This window comes from Leptinotarsa decemlineata, unplaced genomic scaffold (genome assembly GCF_025532065.1).
Source record: "Leptinotarsa decemlineata unplaced genomic scaffold, Ldec_3_MD MMD2_tig00026375_RagTag_RagTag, whole genome shotgun sequence".
In the NCBI taxonomy this organism is placed as follows: Eukaryota; Metazoa; Arthropoda; class Insecta; order Coleoptera; family Chrysomelidae; genus Leptinotarsa; species Leptinotarsa decemlineata.
The window spans coordinates 2,010,868-2,032,615 of record NW_027412711.1 but is presented as its reverse complement, the minus strand read 5'-3'; the positions used below and the strand labels follow the sequence as shown (position 1 = coordinate 2,032,615).

At 32.9% G+C, this 21,748-nt stretch overlaps 2 protein-coding genes across 4 annotated transcripts in view; one reads left to right on the top strand and one right to left on the bottom strand.

Annotated features, from left to right (window-relative positions):
• Positions 1 to 3,249: 3,249 nt before the first annotated feature.
• LOC141486915 (uncharacterized) lies at positions 3,250 to 13,421 on the bottom strand. Of its 2 annotated transcripts, none has more exons than XM_074185533.1 (3): positions 13,149 to 13,421; positions 12,656 to 12,830; positions 3,250 to 6,910 (listed from the first exon to the last, which is right to left on the bottom strand). In XM_074185533.1, the coding sequence occupies exon 3, from the start codon at positions 5,480 to 5,482 to the stop codon at positions 4,376 to 4,378; it is 1,107 nt and encodes a 368-aa protein (XP_074041634.1). In that variant the 5' UTR covers positions 5,483 to 6,910; positions 12,656 to 12,830; positions 13,149 to 13,421; the 3' UTR covers positions 3,250 to 4,375. The 2 variants fall into 2 exon arrangements, 1 of the variants encoding a protein (XP_074041634.1); XR_012468111.1 differs by lacking the exon at positions 3,250 to 6,910 and adding an exon at positions 8,957 to 9,421 and having other exon boundaries at positions 13,149 to 13,314.
• A 346-nt stretch (positions 13,422 to 13,767) lies between these two features.
• Positions 13,768 to 21,748, top strand: part of ste14 (isoprenylcysteine carboxylmethyltransferase ste14) — a 91,932-nt gene continuing 83,951 nt past the window's right edge. The window contains exon 1 of one of the 2 annotated variants that reach the window (XM_074185534.1): positions 13,768 to 14,185. In XM_074185534.1, the coding sequence (XP_074041635.1) occupies positions 14,000 to 14,185 (186 nt within the window). In that variant the 5' untranslated portion in view covers positions 13,768 to 13,999. Of the gene's footprint in view, positions 14,186 to 20,422; positions 20,443 to 21,748 lie in introns of those variants that run through there. The other variant, XM_074185535.1, reaches the window with a different exon arrangement.

The following is a 21,748-nucleotide window of genomic DNA, read 5'->3' as shown; positions in this document are numbered from 1 at the left end:
TCCACTGCCACTGGTTGGCAACATCGGTATCTGAGAATTTAGTTCCCTTAATCTGTTCAAAACTTCTTGACTAATGCAACTCATCGAAGAACCGCTGTCTATTAAGATATTAATTTCAGTTGACTCAACCTCAGCTTTAATTACAGGTATTATTTTATTTGGACACGTTGTCGCCCCTTCTTTAATTAAACTCTCATAGCTGTCATTAAATAGTGTTGCAATAACTCTATCGTCATTCTTTTCTACCTCCCGTGAACCTTGATCAATAATTATTATTGAATCCCCTTCTCCTTTCGTTTCTCTCGCCATTCTGTTGTCTACTACGATTGTAATTTTCTCGTCCTTGACCTGAATTTCCGGAATACCTAGTTTGTCTTGAAACATAATTTCTCTGTTCACCCTGTACGTTTCTTTCTACCCTATCAGTTTCATCAATTCGCTTCAAATACTTCTCTACTTCATCCACCGTTCTCAATCCCGAACTTATTATCCCCCTACGTATGTCTCACTCAAAGTGATTTAAAACAATCTCGATCACTTCCTCGTCATTGGGTTGCGAATCTGAATAACTCTTCTTTATTCTGTTTTAAGAAATAAACGGCCCTTGATCCCCTTTCGTACATATCAAACTTCAATTTTCGATATGCTTCGCGTTGAGCTTGCGCATCCCAATATCTGTTAAGAAACATTACTTTGAAATCTTCGAAATTTTTACAAGAACGTTGTTTTATTTCTGCCCAATCTGCCGCAGAACCGCGTACCTAACGCTCTTATCACCAATAATAGCCTTTTATTTTCTGAAACCTCGGCCTCGTTAAATAATGGCGAAAATTTATTTATAAACGAAACAGGGTTTACTCCCCCTTCAGGTCTAAATTGTATGTTACACCCGCCAAGTTCTTTCCAACAGGATAAATAATGTGCATTTTGAGAATTGTTGACATTCCTTTTCCCGTTGTCAGATTTCAAAACACTGTGTTCTTGTGAAACCTTTCCCTGTTCCGGACTGTTTCTGTTTAATTTAATGGTAACAACTGTAAACATGATTTTATATCTCTAAGATTGCCGTTTATAGTTTTATTATTTTCTGCCAAAAGAAGAAAATTGTTATTCATTATTTGATTATTTTGTAATAAATTTGTATGAATATCTTTCATTAATTTTGTTAATTCTTTGAGAGAATTGTCACTTTCCTCGTCCGAGCCCAAAATATCCTTCTTCGGCCTTCGTTTATGACGACCCGACATTGTTTATCGATGTTTACACTAGGACTATAAACAAATCTATACTTAAAACCAAGACACATCCAATCACCCTTTTGAAAATACAATTTTCTTTAAGCCCTTTAGTTGGGAGCCAATTACACCAAGTCTCTTAATCTCAGGGTACCAAAATTATTAATAACTGAAGGTTCGTAGGTGATTGGTAATTCAAATAAAAACAATAGTGTTGGCTTACTTTATTTGTTTTACTTTAATCTAATTATTATAAAATCACATGACCCTAAATGAAAACACCATTTCCATAATTAGGAGAATGCAACAGTGAATATTACATAAATTAACGTCCTAATCCTAATCATAATATCATAATCATAAAAGATGAACCCATATTACACACAGTTAGTCCCTGAAATAACACATAAAAGGAAAGGAAATGAATATCATATTGAAACTTCTGCAATGCCTTCTGTGGCAGGGCAAACCTTTTCATACAAACATATTAAGAACAGACCAGATCTTATACAACTGTGTAGGGCAGATGCACCGTTTGCACCGTTCTTTCCATTATATATTCGCCTTAAATTAATGGGAAGGTGGTTAAATAACTTCTTGCTATTGAAAATAATAGAATTTTGTGTAAGGGCTAGAGAAGGTGTGGGAAGGGAAACGGAGTGAGACTGACGTGTACTATAAGTTGCGGTGTTCCTAAATTGATTTTTATATTTTTTGTGGATAAGACACACTGTTTCCAAAATAAAAAGACATACTAAGGTCAGAATTTTTTGCTTCATAAATAATGGGTGGCATGAATCCCTGTAGCTAGCCTTGCATAAATATCTGATGGCTCTTTTTTGTAGAGAGAATACCATATTGAAACGAAATTTTGCACAATTTCCCCAGAAACAGATTCCATAACGTAAATAGGATTCAATTTGTGCAAAATAAACTGTTCTTGTGATATTAGTGTCCAACTCTCTTGCAACAACTCTCACTGCATGACATCCTGCTGCTAGTCTTTTACATAAGTAGTCGACATGGAAATCAAATTTTAGATTTTCATCAATGAAGAGCCCTAAAAATTTTTCCAAATTTTCAATTTTTACATTTTCCAAGTATACTTCCCCTATGTTACATCTAAACGTGATCACCTTTGTTTTATCGATGTTCAATGATAAGAGATTGGAATCACACCACTCTTTAACCGTTCTTATGTCGACGATGTATTGCTATGCCAGAGAATAGTGGTGTCGTCAGCGACACATGTGAATTTACCACTTATGTTAACATGGACCAAGTTATTGACATAAATGAGAAACAACACCGGTCCCAAAACGGAACCTTGTGGAACCCCACTGTCAATGAAGCGTTCCTCTGATGAAATTCCATTTAATAGAACATTCTGCCGCAGATGAGAAAGGTACGTCTCAAACCAAAGTAATGCCGATCCTCTAAATCCGTAAACTGCCAGCTTGCGAAGAAGCAGCATGTGGTCTACACAATCGAAGGCTTTGGTTAGGTCACAAAACATGGCCGCCGCAGATTCTCTGTCATTCAGATTGGTGTACAGGTTTTCCATGAGTGAAAATATGGCGTCTTGTGTACCTTTTGAAGACTGAAAGCCAAATTGGAATAAATTTATTACCTTGTTTTTCTCGAGGAAGGATATTACTCGTTTTTTTACCAGTTTTTCTATAATTTTAGACAAGACGGGTAGCAAAGCAATTGGCCTAAAATTAGCTGGGTTGTCAAGATCGCCTCCTTTATGTAAAGGAATGATTGTGGCAATTCTCAGACACGATGTGAACATACCTTTAGAGAATGAGAAATTTTTTGCCTCCGCCAACACACTCAAAGCCCTTTCAGGAAGAGTTATCAGAATTTTTAAGGAAATGGCATCCCACCCCACCGAATTTTTATTTTTGATTTCATCAAACATTTCTTTTATTTCATAGTTATCCGTAGGTGCGAAGAAGAAAGTAGAAATTACTGTAATATTCTTCAAGTACGACATGATTTTTTCAGCTAGTTTAGATGCCACAGAACAATAAAATGAGTTCAATTCATCTGAGTTAAGAGTTGGTTTTATTGACTCGGTCATATGCTTTCCTCTCAATTCATTGATAATATTCCATGTTTCTTTTTGTTTATTCTTGGAGTGTTCAATTCTGTTGAAGTAATACATATTTTTGGCATTTTTAATTACTTTTCTATATGTATTCCCATACTTATTAAAATAGTTCATGAAATCAGTAATATAAATATTTCCATGTTTTCGAATGTGATGTAGTGCTCGCATATTTTTTGCAGATACTTTTATACCTTTTGTAATCCAAGGTTTTTTGGTTTTGTTTTTTAAATTTCGAATGGGAAATGCACAATTGAAATTCACAGATAGTAATTTATGGAATTCACTCAGGGGGTCCTCAAAATGTAGGACGTTATTCCAGTCAGACTCTTCACAAAGTTGGGCAAACTTATTATAGTTGTGTTTACTGAAAAGTCTTCCTCGTCGTAAATACTTTTTGTTGACGTTTCTCTCGAATGATAAATTACACAAAATGGCTTCATGGTCCGATAAACCAGAATTTACAACCATACATTCAACGGCATTAATATTTGTACATAAATAATCAATAATCATGGAAGAGAAATTAGAGATTCTTGTAGGGGTGTTTACGTGCATATGAAGGTTAAACGATGTCAATAAGTTAAGCAATAACTTAGTATTTGTAGATGTTGTATCAGAAAAGTTTATATTAAAATCACCTGTAAGAAGTAAGGAGGTTATTGAAGAACCTCCAATCCCTTCAAAAAATTTGTTACATTAGATGTAGGGGGTCTGTATACACATATTACAAAAAGATTTAATTCAGCAAATCTTATGATTGAGAATTCAAACTCTCTTTCTATAATTAAATGATCCAATTCGTCAACCTTGAAGAAATTAGAACTTAAATAATCTTTAACTAAAGCAAGGGTGCCTCCACCAATTGAGTTAAAGCGACAATATTTTGAAATCAAGCTATACTGAGGTAGAAATATTGGTTCTTCCGGTTTCAACCAATGTTCAGTTAAAAGAATTATATCCGGATATTCATATTCAGCTAACAATAATAATAGTTCATCAGTCTTGTGTCTTAATGATTGAATGTTTAAGGACAATACTCTGATCCTTGTTTCCTTGCTGCGCCTAGAAAAAAAGGGTCCTCAGAAGTTCTTGCAGACCTCATTTCTTGTACTGTTGATTTTGTGGAAAGACGAAACTGATATGGTGCCACGTTTTCGCACGTGAATCCTACTTCTAGTGAGGATGACATTGGTTCGATTTTATTTAACCCAAAATAGTTTTCCATATGAGCTTTTATTGCTTCTGATAGGAAGTATGTACCTTTATTATTGAGACTTGTTTCATAGCCCCTTCGAATGAAGTTTGATTTTCGGAGAATACTGTTGCATTCAAGGAAATGTCTTTGGAGGTTGTCTTGATGCAGTGCTTTTAATAAGGCTAGATTGTTATAATAGACACATTCATTCAAGTCGTAGCTGTTGAGTTTGTAATTATAAGGCTCTGAAATTATGATGGTGTTGGTGTTTTTTAGATTATTGAGTAAATTGTTTTTGATGTTTTGAGTTAACTTTTTGGGCCATAAGATTACCAAATCACATTTTGTGAAATGTTTTGTGTTTTTTATACCTGTTTCAGCCAGTGCTGCGTCAGGTGCATTGGGCTTTAATATTGCCTGGGTCAGGTAGTTTCCTTGCATTTGTCTATTCAGAGCAATTGCTAGATTTCTACCATAGGATCCTGATACAATTAGTATTTTCCCTTTATCTGATTTAATATCATCATTATGAAGGTGATTTATATTAACCTGATCATTTTGTTTATTGTTAATTAAAGTTTCCATTTTTTCATTAGAGATGTAATTATTTTCACCCATCATGTTACTCATCCCGAAAATTTCACTCGCCATCCTCGTTGATTTGCTACTGGAGTTAGAATTGTCTTCACACCGTTTTTTTACAGGTTCGATAGAGAGCGTTGAGCTTGAGGTTTTCACTATATTTTGTAGTTTATATTTCTTTTTTATATCTTTGTTTTCGGCATGTAGAATGCACTTTTCATTTTTTAATTCAGTAATTTCCCTAAGACTGACTTCTCTTTCTTGTGAGAGGCACTCAATGGAAATCATCATATTATTTTTGATCTGAGATAATTCTTCATTTTCCAGTTGGAATCCAGCTATTTGTTTCGTCATTTTATCCAAGTCTTCTTGAAATCTTCTATTTTCCTGTTCAATGAGCAGCTTTTTATTCTTCAATTCAGCTAGGATACAGTCTTTTTCCCTCAGTTTCTTTATTAGATCCTCTTCTACACTTATTGCTTCGTCATGAAAATCTGAAGAAGCTCGTTTTAATTTCTGAATATGATTTTCTTTTTCTTAATTATCATTTTTTATTTTGTTCAGCTCTTCAGATAAACTATTAATACTTTTCTCTGACTCTAATTCCATTATCTCAATTGTGGCATCTCTTTCCTCTACCTGCCTTTTTAAATTTTGGATAGCTTTCTCCATAGTACTAACCCGTTCTTCCTCTGTATGCTTCTTTTTGGCACATTCTTTTGAGCAAAGTAATTTCGAACCTTCGATTAATGTATACATTTTCATCTGGTCGATACAGCTTGCGTGGAACATATTGAAGCACTGGATACAGCAGACATTTTGACACTCTTTGTTCTTGCAGCATTTGAAGTTTGATGTCATTGAGAACTAGTCCTTATCCTCTTAATATCGAAAGCGTCAATGTTTCAACTTGCCTATAGGCACTGTACACAGTCTTTCTTGCAGCACTTGAATTTACGCTCCAGTTGTGTAAATTTGTACGCCACTGGCAGATGTTTACAATTACTTTAAAGTCAATAAAAATATATCCTATGTCCGCACTTTTTATAGACAATAAATACTCACTTATCAGCGTTTTTTTTTGCACACACTTTGATTTAGGTGTATCCACCTTATGCACAAAGTCTATAATAACTGATCCATGAAGGATTAAATCACTTTTGATTTTCTTGCAATAGGTTCACTGCTCAATATTCTTTTTTTTGATATACAACATGAGATAATAAAATATATTGTTACTAGTAAAAACTCGCAGATTTGTGGAGCACTTGTTGCTCAGTTCAATGTTCGAGTATCAGTTGTTGTCATAGTGAGGAATAACAAATGAATTTACACTGAAAACTAAGTCATTAGTCGATTTTTGGTATCTGTTAACATTTTTTGTACCCTAATCATGCTCTCGGACTAAATTCTGGATGACGTTTCAAGAAGGACTCAATCCATTTTCTTCCTGGTGTCTTTTTCATAACTTTTGGATCTACTTCACATTCTTCTATTATTCTTCGAACAGAATACATTAGACCTTCTGTATTCATAGGAAAACCCTTAGCGGCACAATCAAGTATCCAAGTTACAATTTTTTTCTCTGTAACCACTCCCAATTCACATTAAGGTCCTACTCGTCAGCCGTTTTGCCTTCTAGTCTATTTCTTAAAGATGTCCTTGGCACGTTAAATTTTTTGGCAGCAGTAGCCACGTGCAGGTTTACTTCCCTAACTGCTTTCAAAGCTTCTCTCATAGCATTATCTGGGTATTGGAATAACTTTCTTGAAGTCATTTTTCCTGTAAAAGAAAACGCCTTTTTATCCTTTTCTCATGCAATTGGTTTGGCGTGGGCACAACTAGATTTCGTGTTCCATTTGTGGCCACTAAGTGGCTACTTTTAGAACGACCAGCCAATTCGCGCACTATTTGTGGCCACTGTTAATTTAAATATTTAAAGGTTACAAAGCTACTTGTGACAATTGAAATTACTTAGGAATGAGTTACAAAAGTCAAATAACACCTATGACAACCATCAGTTTCATGTAATTTCATCAAAATGTGCTTTGAACTTACCTTATGTTTCTTAACAAATTCCTTAAGTAAAACACGAAATGCCACCATCACCAAATGAAAGCTGAATTTACACTGAACTTTGGACTGCGCGAAACACAGAACGTTGCATTTATAGTCCCAATAATATCAAAGAAGTGGAAGAACTAAAAAATTATTGGCTATTTCTTTGCCAAGGAGAAATATTCAAGCATCTTTTCGCGGCTGGCCACAAAGGGTGCAATGGCCACAAACGGTGCATCTGCCCTACTGGTTTACCAAGTAATGATATTTTACCTCACTTTTGAAATATTTATCAGGATTTCAGTTTGATTATGACTTGGGGTGGAAGGTCTCGGGAATATTATTAGAAGATCAACTACTAATAACTCTCATGAAGTTGGGAATGAATTTTCCCCACTTAGATCTTGCCACTCGATTTAATTGCAGCCCAACATTACAAATATTTTTTTACTTGGGTTCTCCTTATACATAAAACACTTTACAATGAGTTCATGACGAAACTCCCATCGAGATGTAAAATCAAAACATGTCTCCCTAATTCTTTCTCATCATTTACCAACTGCAGGCTTATAATTGACTGTACAGAGGTAAAAATTACAAATCCAAAGGATATGAACATGAAAAAACAAACTTACAGCAATTATAAGTATGCAAATACTTATAAAGTATTGGTGGGAGTTCTCCCAAACGGCGTTATAGCATTTGTAAGTAACATGTTTCCTGGTTCGTCAGTCAAGCATATATTTTTGATGAGAAAATTGAATAATCATTTAGAACCAGGATGTTTTAAAGCCTGAAGTGACCATTAATGTGCCACCATTTCCAATGAGCAATCAGTTCACTGAAAGTGAATCCATGAGGACATTAGAGATAGCAAGAGCCAGAATTCACGTAGAGCGGGCAAATGCTAGGATAAAAAATTTTAGAATTTTGAATTATATTCCTGGTTCAATGAAGAAATTTTCTTCTGCAATATTTCAAGTTATATGTTCTCTTTTCAACTTACAAAACCCTTTAGTTAAAATATTGTAGAAGAAAATAACTGAATTTTCATTTTACCTTTTTTTGAGAAACCATTGAATGTTAAGTTTTTACTTTTCCAGAGTTTTTATTTTTTAATAGAATGACTTTTTTTATAAATTAGTTTTTTATTAACAGAAAGTTGTTTTTTGATTTGTGCAGATTCTACTTTTTTCAGAGTTTTCTTTCTCTCGTCCTACACAATATAGTTTGAATAGTTCATATTTGTTACGTGTATTGAAATGAAAGGTGATTTAATTTGAGTTTTTCACATAACTATTTTTCAACTTTTCTTCTCTAAGTCAATATAAATAGAATTCAAACTTTCTATGCTTTGGCGTTGAAATAAATTGTTACATACTTCCTGCATATGATATGAATTTTTATATAAAAATCAGCAAATCAAATAATTACATGTTTTCTAATTAATCTCACAATACAAAACAAGCAGTAACTCCATCAAGTAAATGAATAGCAAATGTGCTGTAGGTATATTGATATTTACAAATTGTCCTAGTTAATGTTTTTCTGTGATAATATGACTGTGTTGGCTGGAAGAATTAGTCGATGGCCTTTTGGTATTAACCAATAAACTACTTGTATTATTAGGTATAATTATTATGACTATGATAAATATGACTGTGAAGAATGATTTACTTTTAGTATGAGGAAACATCACATTTTCCAATATCGGTAAACAATGTCAAAATTCATTTGCACATATTATAAAATAATAAATACAATACATCATGAGCTTATAAAAGTGAGATATTTATTCAAATAAAACTCTTTCAGTATATGAATATTTTTCCCAACTCTTATCCTTTTCAATTTTCTTAATGGCAACATCAGCAGTGGTCCATTAAACTAAGTAACAATAGTCTCTTCCAGTAATGTGTAGCTGCCCCTGAATTTGATCATAATAATTATGATCTTTATTGACAATATATTCACCATTTTCACTGAATAAAATGTCACTTTTCTTCAAATTATCTGCCAAGGTGGAGTTCCTCAAGATGTATGGACACTTGACTTCAATTATTAAATCTGAAAAAAGCAGTCCATCTGGAGAGGCCCCCAAAAATCCACAAGGATGTAGCCATAGTCCTGTTTGCAAGACCTTTGTTTCTATTAGTTTTTCAAAAGATTGAATCCCATTAATTTCATTCTGGCGTCCCCATTGAATTTGTTTCACCCTTTCCAAGTCATAGCTTCCTGAAAATAAAATTCTGTAAGGTTGCTAACCAATATATAGAAAAAAATGCCAATTTTTTTTCGAAAATACCTTCATTGAAATAAATCATTTGATGTACAATATGTGTAAAAGATAGGAATTGCAATACTTCTATGAAAAAATATAATAAATTTTACAAATAGTCTCTGTTGATATACATGTTATGTATATCATTCAGAGATGCTTGATTCATTCACAAAAAGTAAGAAATAGTCAATCTAAAACAGCTAATACACTGCCTATACTGAAACCAATAATGATTGAAAGTAGAAGTAAGCCCAGTTGACAGCAAATCGGGGGCGTGCTTATTAATTTTTGAGAGGGTTAAGAATGAAAAAAAAATTCTTAGTACAATTAGTTAAAATATTCATACACATTTTTTATTTATTTCATTAAAACTCTGCAATATCGTAATTTACCTAATCGTTGTAGTCATTAGGTGGGCCTTATAGGCCCACCTAATTATAGTAGGTACCAGATAAATTAACAATATTAATAAAAAACACAATATATATATATATATATATATATATATATATATATATATATATATATATATATATAACTTTTTTTCACTATTGGGTTGCAGCCATTGATAAGTGAACTCTTTATAACTATTCTCAAGGTTTCGAGTAACTTAAACTCATCGTCAGGGGTACTAGAAAATACAAATTTTAAATTTTTGATAATAGAATATAATATAAATGTAAATGTACAAATTTTCGTCTAATCTTCAACCTCAGATTCGTCAAATCTTCAACCTCAGATTCGTCACTGTTGCTACCGCTATCATCAAAGTGAATTATGATTGGTTCAATATTGTGTTCAATACGGTTGTCTACGTCCCACATTTTTTGCTCCTCCTTTAAAACATGCTGCATGCATTTCTTCCAGTCTTCTGCAGAAACAGTTCGAATAACTTCTTGTAGGTGATGTTGCACGTCCACTAATTTAAATGTTCTGTTTTCTCGTGCCACATATCCTTTTACTTGCGCCCAGATTAATTCTATTGGGTTTAATTCGCAGTGGTATGATGGTAACTTTAAAACTGTAATTCCATGACTTAACGCCATTTCATCCACTGCGAATTTTTTATATTTGTCTGTGTGTAATTTTGTTAGCTGAAGTAGTTCTGCCTTTAAACTATCTTTGTTATATTGGATGTTCTTATTAATTAACCATTCTTGAATTGCTGCTTTTTTCCATGATTGTTTCGGTAATGGTTCTAAATGTCGACTATGGTATGGGGCATTGTCCATGACGATGACAGACCCAGGTTCCACAAGTTGAATGATGCGTTCAAACCATTTTTCAAACACCTCCGCATTCATCTCTTCATAATAGTCGCCTGTTTTCTTAGATTTAAATATTAATTCACCATTTGGTAAAAATCCACTGACGCTTCCTATATGCGTAACTATCAGACGACTACCTTTTCCAGATGGCTGTTTTAACCCAACTGACAAACCTTCAATGAAGGCTTGTCGTGCACTTGTTATATTACCATCCTGCCATACTTTTTTGACCGTATATGTCCTTGGTTAACCCATGTCTCGTCCATGAAGTAAAATTTTTTTTGAGCTTCGGAAATTCGTCAATTTTTCTTAGATAGTTTCTTCTTCATTTCGTGTACAAGTTTCCTAAAAGTTTCTTTACCCATTTTTGGGACCAATTCATGATCGCTAAGTGCCTCCAGAACTGTTTGTAGTGTGGGCAGCTCATTTCTGAAAAAGAAACTGTGAATAGTTCTGCGTATACTGGTTTTGGCTTCTTCATCAACTGTGATTTTTTTCGTCCACTACTAGCTTTTGGCGTTTGTACGTCCCCATGAATTTTTGCTTCTCTTAGTATTTTGTAAATCGATGATTTTGGTACACCGGTACAATCAGAGCACATATCAACTAATTTATCTTTTGTAATTGTGGAACTTAATGATGTAGAAATGCCCGGTTGCTTATTCGGAGGTACACACGTAGAATTACAGCACATATGCACAAAGTCATCTTTTGGTGGCTGATGATCTCTTTCAAGACAGTGAAATACTCGCAGTACAATTTGTTTTTCTCTTACTGACCGAGACTCCGACCGTTTTACCTTCTTCGACGTGGAAGGCCCGACCATGTCTCCCATTTTTTGAGTAGTTTGAGAACGGTATAGAAATATAATTATGTAATGCTTAAACACTTATTAGCACTATTATTTTCACCAATTGTTATCACAACACGTCGATTGCTGACTAACTCAACTGTAAAACGTACAATTCATGCTGTATAATTCACAAACCAATGATACGCTCATGGCTGCAAGTACATTAGTAAGGACTGCAACGATGAGATGGAAGTTACGGTAAAGTGACAAAGACAGAAATATCGTTGCGTACAGCGTTGCCACTAGTTGTGATAAATATCTAACACTATACAGGAAATAATGAATTTTAACTGATCAGTAATCAGGAAATGTATAAGTATTACTCATTACAAGCTCATTAATGGTTTTTGTCATAAATAATACCTTTTAATCGTACTAGTATTGTGTATTATCTATAATTTGCCACAACCTACAACTCTACTGCTTACTATATTTTGATTCTGCTATAAACTGGTAACGTAAAATTTAGATATGACAACGCGCTTTACTCTCAATCATTATTGGTTTTACTATACATGGCGCAACAGGCACTGAATCATATAGAAATTGCTTTTTTGCTAAATTTGTATACTGAACATGAGAAATCAAATACATAGCATTTATAGGAAATATCCAAACAACAAATCAAAAATAAAGACTGAAATGGATCAAACTCCTATGAATAAATAATATGCATATTTATTTGTGAATTTTTTTTATTTCAGAAGTATTGCATCCTATTTTTTTGGAAAAGGAAATCTCAAAAAACTGTTCTTTAAAATTCATTCTATCCACAAAAAAAGTCAAGTTTCTAGATATGTGTAGGAGATTTTATAAACTACACTTGACCACTTGTTAGACCATTGTTAGCTATCTTCACTTTTATTGTGAATAGAATACTGATATTGAAGGTTGCTATGACTGCCTTATGGAGCAAGTTTGCACTTACAATATATATTGTCATTGAAGCTTAATACCTACTTCAACCTATATTTGAATCAAGAAAAAATAAAACCGTTCAAAATTAATAAATGTGATATATGAAACTGTGATACAAAAATATATGAAATTTGTTAAGAATGTCTTACCAGATAATATTTTTGAACAATGACGGACTATCTCTGTCTACGGGCCTTCAGTATTTCACCAAAATTGGAAGAAGTCAGTCTGTTTTCTACTAATGAGCCATGTTTGGTTGTCAGTTTGTCCCTCCGTTTTCTGAGCAACTTCCGGAATTTTATCCTCTTTAATGGCTAGCATGCTCTGAAAAAAGCCTAGTTTGTAGATATAGATATAGTCACATAGTTCATGTTTTTACTGAATCCAATTCAGTTGAAAGTAGTCACACAGTCATATTTTTGTAGACATAATCTAAACTTTTTCTGTTTGCAACTATGCAACTACTTTCATTATATTCTAGTTCCATTGTCTGAACCAAAACAAACCTAATAGGTAAAAACCTACATAAAATTGCCATAAATATGCTTCCGAACCCACTCAATAAATAAAATGAATTTACATTCTATTAAATTGCCTTGATCCTTGATTGGAATAAATTATTGGTTATGAATAAAAACTCACCTGGATATCATAGCTCTTGTCCCTCATGCTTGCTTTTCCCTCAATGATTTTCAATCCTAAATGTCCAGATGAAAGACTCTGTTCACCTCTCTGTATGCATTTCAAATCGTCATAAGATTAGTACGAATTTATACCTATTCATTTTAATTGTTTTAGGTTATTAGTGGAGTGGGAGCGGAATCTGTTGACAGCTGTGACGTTACGTTTACCTGAATTGATCTACGACAATAGAAAATTTCTTGAACATCACTAGTTTCATTTCATTATAAAAAAAGGGAATTTCAATGATGTTCTGACATTGATACATTAAAAAATCATGAAGGTATCTAGTTCAAGATGTTTAAGAGCTAACATTCATTATGTACTTGTGTAGTTTCATATTGAATTCAAACCTCCATAAGGTCCCCATGTAAAATTTTTTGAAGTTGGACCTCGCGCCAAAAGTGAAACTAACCTAACTATATTGCCCTTAATACACTTATTTGCTGCATTGTTACGAAATCATTCAAATTCCTCAATCTCGAGTCTTCGGAGTATAAAGAAGTGTAGCGGAATTTTGGTTCAAGTGTAGCGACTTTATAGTTCATCCAGTTGGCAACACTGGTTTCTAGGAATCTTATTATGTGTGATTATGTGGTTAGGTTATGTTGTATGGTGGAATGTGAATATACATATTTTTTTAAAATACGGAATGTAGAAGAATTGAATAGAGTGTTGTTTATATCAAAATGAATGTAAAGCATAGACATGATATCAAATATTCTCATGAATCAAATTCCAAGCATCGGTTTAATAATGCAGAGCAAAACTAATACATTCAAAATTGTTTAGAATAAATTTTTCTCTTTAAAATGATTTGCACTGCAGCCAAAGTAGCCTTCAGGAGTTTTTTCTTGTCTTTCCTTCTATTTTTATTCTTCGAATACTTACAAGTACGCTCAACAAATCAATACATCCCATTGTATTTTCTGGTGTATATCATAGTGAGCATGGTGGTTTATTGCTTGTCAAAGCTCTTCTTTGGAGGATTTCTCGAGGTAAGAAAAATAAACGTTTCAGCCTATCTGTAACTGTCATTACCATTCAAAAGTATGATAAACAGTATTGAGTTCTAATCAAGTCATAAAAAAAAGGCAGTTAGAGCCCAATGTGTAGAAAAGAGGTGCTTGCTTACCGATCTTTATAAGTAATGGCAATTATACCATTACGGTCATTAGACTGTTTATCTGCTTTTTCTTTCATAAGACCTGCCTAGTTGAAATGATTAAGAAGGAATTAACAATACCCTATAAATAGCCTTATGTCCTAAGCAAGTCATGCATCCATAAAATTCTGTCAGAGCCCCTTGAATAGAGAACTCGAGAGATTCATACAGTAATTATTCCATTACTTTTTCTGGCTGCTTGGTTGAAAGAATTGACAATACCTCCCTATGTCTGTAATATTCAGATTTTCTCAAAATCTGAATATATATATATATATATATATATATATATATATATATATATATATATATATATATATATTTATATATAGATATGTTAACTCGAAGATTCTCACGGATAAAGTATGATGAGCTGTTTTCTCGGGTTTCGCTCCGTGTTCTGTGTATTTTCTCCCCTCATTTGCCGAAACGTTGTGAAAATAATCCTTATGGGGAGAAGATACACAGAACACGGAGCGAAACCCGAGAAAACAGCTCATCATGTATATATATATATATATATATATATATATATATATATATATATATATATATATATATCGATTTAATTCGTGAGGTTGCAGTCAACAAACTTTCAAAATAATAATGAAGAAGTTGAACATAACAACGTTATACCTTCATTCATATATAAATCACTCCCATATATTCAAGAATTGACACCAAAATTAATTAATGTATTCCGAAATAATAACCTCAAAATATCTAAAACAAATGTCACTTCTATATCTAAATTATACAGTAAAGTAAAAGCTTCAATTTCAAATAAACAAAAATCCAATTTAGTATAAAAAATTTCTTGTATGGATTGTTCTAAAACATATATAGGACAAACATCTAGACCTCTAAGTAGTCGCATCACTTCCCATAAGAGCGACTGTAGACGAAATGTTAATTCTTGTGCATTAACAGAACATGTTAATTCGGAGGATCATAAAATGAATTTTGAAAATCCAAATATTTTAGATAGAGAAACCAATACAACGAAAAGAATATTTTTGGAAATGATACATATTAATAACGAAGAACATTCAATGAATAAACGAACTGATATTGATAGTCTCAGCAAAATTTACACGTACCTACTGAAATATGATAAAGAAAATAAAAAATCTAGTAATTCGAGTATCATTCAGAATTTTCCCACTTGACATTGTCAGCCAAAATTTTTATTAACTGTCATTTATTAATGTTTTTCTATCTGTTTTTGAACCATTTTATATTTTATTCTCACGTTAGTAAGTTCTCCATATTTATATATTTTTTACAAGATATATAATCTTATTATTGTAGTTGTCCTGACGAAGGTGTGAAATATACCGAAAGCTTGACATATAACAAAGAGTTTTCTTTGTAACAGCCCAGCTATTGACTGCAACCTCACGAATTAAATCGATTTATAGTTAATCCAGTCACTAATTATTCTGTTATATATATATATATATATATATATATATATATATATATATATATATATATATATAGCATATATTGTTTGAGATACTTTATATTTATGATAAGAACTTTATGGAGACTTTTTATAATTTTTATTTCTGGTAAAATATAACAACTGAACTTGACAATATATAACAACACACAACCATAGAAACATCGAATCAAAAACATATAAATATAATGTGGCTCAAATTCATTTTTGTTGTTAATCTCCAACACCCCTTCTCAACAATAATGAGTTTTCTGTCTTCAATCCAATCAAACTTCTTAATGTTGACAACTTTTCAGGCCCAAGTGGTTTTGTTAGAAAATGAGCCAACATCGAACTGGTCGGACAATACTGAAAATTAATTTTGTTTTCCTGCTTCAGATCTTTGATAAAATTGTATTTCGTTTCTATATGTTTTGTCCTGTCACTCATTTTGCCACTGTCAATCATTTTAAGACATGATTGATTGTCTTTGAAAATAATCGTCTCTGAGATTTCGATTTAAAAATCTTGAAAAAATCCTGTCAAATAAATGGTCTGTTGACAAGCTTCTGACAGGGAGATGAATTCTGCCTCGGTAGATGAAAGTGCCACACAAGTTTGCTTTTTACATCGCCAATCGAACATCGCTCCCATGTATTTGAATAAATATCCACTATTTGACTTTCTGTCAGTTTTATCTCCAGCCCAGTCAGCGTCGCAAAAACCGTATAAAATATTATTTCCTTCTGAAAGATTTCCCAACTGGATTTCTATATTCAGAGTTCCTTTAAGATATTTCATGATCCGTTTTACTTCTGTCCAGTCGTATTTATGAGGATTACTAACATTTCTTCCAAGAATTGACGTAGCGATACATATATCTGGCCTCGTATTCACAGAAAGATACAATAGTGCTCCTATTGCGCTTCTATAAACATCTTCATCATGAAATTTTTTCATCAGTGGAAAATTTATTTTTGTAGTATCCTGTATCCAAAGGAATGCTAGCTGGTTTGGCAGATTCCATATTGAAATTTTTTAATAGTTTTGAAATGTATTTCTGTTGATGAATATAATAAATTCCATCACTATTTCTTCTTACTTGTATTCCAAGATAATTTTCAATGTTTCCCAAACTTGTCATTTTGAAAGTTTTTTGTATCAATTTGGCTGTTTTCCCGATAATGGTGATGTTTTCACAAGCTATTAGAATATCATCCACATATATCAGTATGTATATGAAATTATCTTCCTCTTTTTTAGTATAGAGACATTGATCATAATCACCCCTTCTGAAACCGATATCAATGAGAACTTTGTTTATTGTTGAATTCCATATTCGAGTTGATTGTTTTAATCCATATATAGTTTTATTCAATTTGCAGACCAAATGTTTTTGTTCTTCTTCAATATAGCCTTGGGGTTGTTTCAGGTATATTACTTCATTCAAATCCGCATTTAGGAAAGCCGTTTTGAAGTCATAATGATGAACGTGCATTTTCTTCCTCCCAGCAATGGTTAATAGAAGACGAAATGTTGTTTGTTTGACAACTGGAGCAAAAACTTCGTCATAATCAAGACCATATTTTTGAGAAAAACCCTGAGCAACAATCCTTGCTTTATATCTGGATATATTGCCTTGATTATCGGTTTTTAATTTAAAAATCCATTTGCTTCCAATTGCCGTTTTATCTGGTGGTAATTCAGTCAATGTCCAAGTATTATTATCTTTCATGGAACGTATTTCTTCGTCCATAGCCTCGATCCATTTGTTCGCATCTCTCTTCTGTAGAGCTTCATTTCTACACTTTGGCTCGGTTTGAATATTTTCCACTGAAAATTCTTCAGAATATTTCTTGGCTAGAACACCTTTATTTATTCTTTGTGATCTTCTCAAACCGTGAACTTCATCTTGGATTTCCGCATTACTTTCTTTCGAGGTTACAGTTTCCTCAACTTTCTGGATACCAGTCTCTTCATCAGTCATTTCTGCAGAGTATTCTTCAATATTTTCTGTTGGAAATTCGGCGTTTACATGAATATTTCCATCAGAAGTTGTAGATTTTTGACAAAATGATATTTCAACTTCACTGCTGTCATTTTGACATTCACAATCACTTCTATTTTTAGTGTTTTGAAACTCGTTCATTTGATGAAATCCGCTATGAGCTTCTTCTAAAATATGTACATCTCTGCTAATGGTGATTTTTCCAGTGGTTCTGTCAAGAAGTCTATATGCTTTGGAACCAGCTTCGTAACCAACTAATACGAATTTCTTTGCCTTTTCACTTAATTTATGGCGTTTTTCTTTAGGAATATGTGCATAAACAATACTGCCAAAGGTTTTGATGTGATTTACATTTGGTTTCTTCTCGTGCCATACTTCAAAGGGGATCCTATTGGTTCACCTTGTCAGAACCAAATTTACAAGTAAATTTGCTGTCATGGTTGCTTCGCCCCAATAAGTATTTGGTAGATCAGCATCAATTAACATGCACCTGACCATCTCTGTTAAATATCTATTTTTCCGTTCAGCTACACCATTCTGCTGACTTGAATATGGCGTCGTGAGTTGCATTTCTATACCTTCATTTTTCAGGAAATTCCTAACTTCTGTGTTCATATACTCGCCTCCTCTGTCAGATCTGATGATTTTAGGTTTTCTGTCGAATTTATTTTCGACCATTCTGACGTAATCTTGCAGTTTCTCTGATACTTCGGATTTCTGACTGAGAAGATAAATAATGGAATATCTACTATAATCGTCTATGAAGGTGAGTATATACTTCTTTCCTCCAGGAGTTATTATAGTACGCATGGGACCACAAACATCAGTATGCACCAAATCCAATACTTTAGTAGATTTTGTCAAAGATTTCTTTGGGAATGATTTTCTTGACAGTTTACCTTTAATGCAAGTTTCACATGTCAATAAACGTCCACAATTTTTGATTTTCATTCCATTCACCATGTTTTTATTTGTAATTTCTCGTATAATGGTAGAATCACGGTGGCAAACCTTTTGTGCCATAAATGAATGCAGCCGTCATTACAGCCTTCCCATACAGTCATTGCTGAATTGTACTGATTTAGTTTATATAAATTACCAACCAGCGTTCCTTGAGCAACAACTGTATTATTTGATTTGATGAAACAATGCTGCTTATCAAATTCGACTTTGAATCCAAGAAGTGTTAATTTCTTGACCGAAAGTAAACTTGTACCGAGCTCGGGTACATAAAGAGTGTCCTTCACTGTGATTTCTGTTTTCTTATTGTCATCCAGAATACAAGTTAACTGTCCAGTTCCTACACCATAAGAACGAACTTTTCTACAGTCGGCTAATTCAACTTCACTCAGCGAATCCTTGAATTGCTTGAAAAAATCCTTATTGTTTGTCATATGACTACTTGCTCCGGAGTCTATATACCATTCATGAGCTTGAGCTTTATCACTAACGTTAAAGCAAACATGAGTGTTTTCTTCAGTTTCTTCATTATCTGTAGAAACTACATTGGCTGTATTTGATTGTTTTTTCGATTTCTTATAATAAAAACAATCTTTCTTCATATGTCCCATTTTCTTACAGAAATGACATATCACATTTTTCGAGTTGCAGTGCTCGAATGCCTTTTTAACAGACCCTTTCTTGTAAACTTTTAGAGCCATTTCCCTAGTTGATGTGGATGTGTAGTGCTTCTTGTAGATTCTCTGCTAGATTTTCTCCCAATGTGACTAACTGATCGATAATGCTCATCATATTAGCTATGTGCTTTTCCATGTCACCATTTTCAAGTAATGTTGTTTTACATAACCGCTTCAGCAGAAAAACTTTATTGGTGAGAGTTGGTTTTTCATATTGTTTCCTTAAATTCTCCCAAGCTTCTTTGGCTGTTTTACAATTCTTAACATGTATCACTTGTGAATCTTCGATTAGTAAACCAATTGTAGCTCTCGCTTTACCATCTTTTGCATCCCAATCACTGTTCTTTTGTTCAGGTGGGTTTTGATTGACTATTCTCCATAGTTCTTCTTTCAGTAGAAGCATTTCAACCTTGCATTTCCATATTTGGTAATTATTGCTATTCAGCCTGACTATGTTGAATTTTGTCACATCCATATCAACAACAGTTTTACTTATATATGCCAGTTTTATTGAAACGTGCCTGGGCCCATAACCTGTTTGAAGATACTTTATATTTATGATAAGAACTTTATGGAGACTTTTTATAATTTTTATTTCTGGTAAAATATAACAACTGAACTTGACAATATATAACAACACACAACCATAGAAACATCGAATCAAAAACATATAAATATAATGTGGCTCAAATTCATTTTTGTTGTTAATCTCCAACATATATAACATATATAGCAAAGTAAAACAGAGTTTTGATGTTTTGACTGAGAGACCCCGTTATTCCATTTTACTATACATTTCTCCAGTTGCTAAGATTTTGTTTTCCTGTTTTCAGCAACCAAATGTGTTGCCCATCTTTGCACTTGGCCACACCGCGCTGATGAGGCCAATAGCCAGAAACACGTGTATGTGGTTTGCCATCAATTTTTCTTGAGTGCTGTTCCAACTAATCTTCCCTTTTTGATTTCACTTATAGACACTCAATAACACCCCTTTTATAAAGGTAAACACTCAAAGATGCTTGAAAGTGGTAAAAAACATAGAAAGTTTATTTCTCTTTTCTACATTATGATTTCCTACCATATAGTAACGGCTACATCCATCAATTTATTAAAATTAAACTGAATTACATACAATATTATCCTTATTTATACTATAGGTACCTCTTCTAGGTACCTGCGTCTTAATTGTCCTAAATTAATTTTACATGTTGCCTTATCTACTACTCTTAAGGGTCTTCATCCCTGAAAAAAAAGGAGTCAGAAACGATTTTTCTTATTCTGATTGAGGAAAGATTGTATGAGTGTATAAAGGAAAAATAATAAAAAAAATATTTTTTGAATATCAGATGAATAAAAAGTATTTTCTCTCTCATTTTTGGGCATTTTTCTTCAATTCCACCATCAAAACTAACGAATATTTTGGTGTTATTCCATTTCGGTATTGAAGCCTATCATTTTTTCAGTTAAACGACTTTCTCATTTTTCTTTATAATGTTTCCTTCATTTTGTTATTAATTTAATAAGAATGTGTTATTTATACGAATTTGATTTCCTTGCATTATGCCTTTCGAAATGGGAAATATCAAATTTTATGAAAGTCAACTAATAAAGTTTTGTTTCAGCCGTCGACTAGTGAAAACTAATTATTACTTTTGAATCTGGAGTCAGAATAGTAGATGAATTTCTTTTAAATGACACGCCCGTCAGGTAGCTCCTCCCACACGTCTGGTGAGGGAGAGAGAGAGTATCATAGAGCCATTGTAAAATGTAGCACAGGGTCGGATTGGGAATAGGAAAAGATAAAAGTTATTCTGACCGAACGAAAGATTGAAATATTAAAATTTCTACAATAACCAGATAGTTTTCAACTTACCTATCTGTATGTTTGCGTGTGTACACGTTTGTATCAAATCTTGCAAGTCTAATATCTTCCGATTGGCTTGAAATTTTACAGATATTCATTACTAGGGACAAAACTTCATGATATTTTCATATTAGGAAATACTTAGATGGAGGCTCTAGAATGTTGGACGAATTTCGTTATTTTTGATTTGATTACAATCAAAATTGGTAGCAAAAACATTGTTGGATTTCATTTATTTTCAACAGTTGCATACACATCAGCGGAATTGAATTATTCACGATTGGTATTGACTTATATTGTCTAACCCTTTATATGGAATCAGACATATTATTTGAACTGTGGACCTTTTCTGCAAAATATTATATTTGAATCATTCAATTTCAAAAATATATCTGGCAGTATGAATTAATTTTGAGGAAAAATATGAGTAATTTACCCCGGAG

Coding starts and splice junctions, on each gene's coding strand:
- LOC141486915 (XM_074185533.1), bottom strand. CDS start 5,482: ATGACGAAACAAATAGCTGGATTCCAACTGGAAAATGAAGAATTATCT.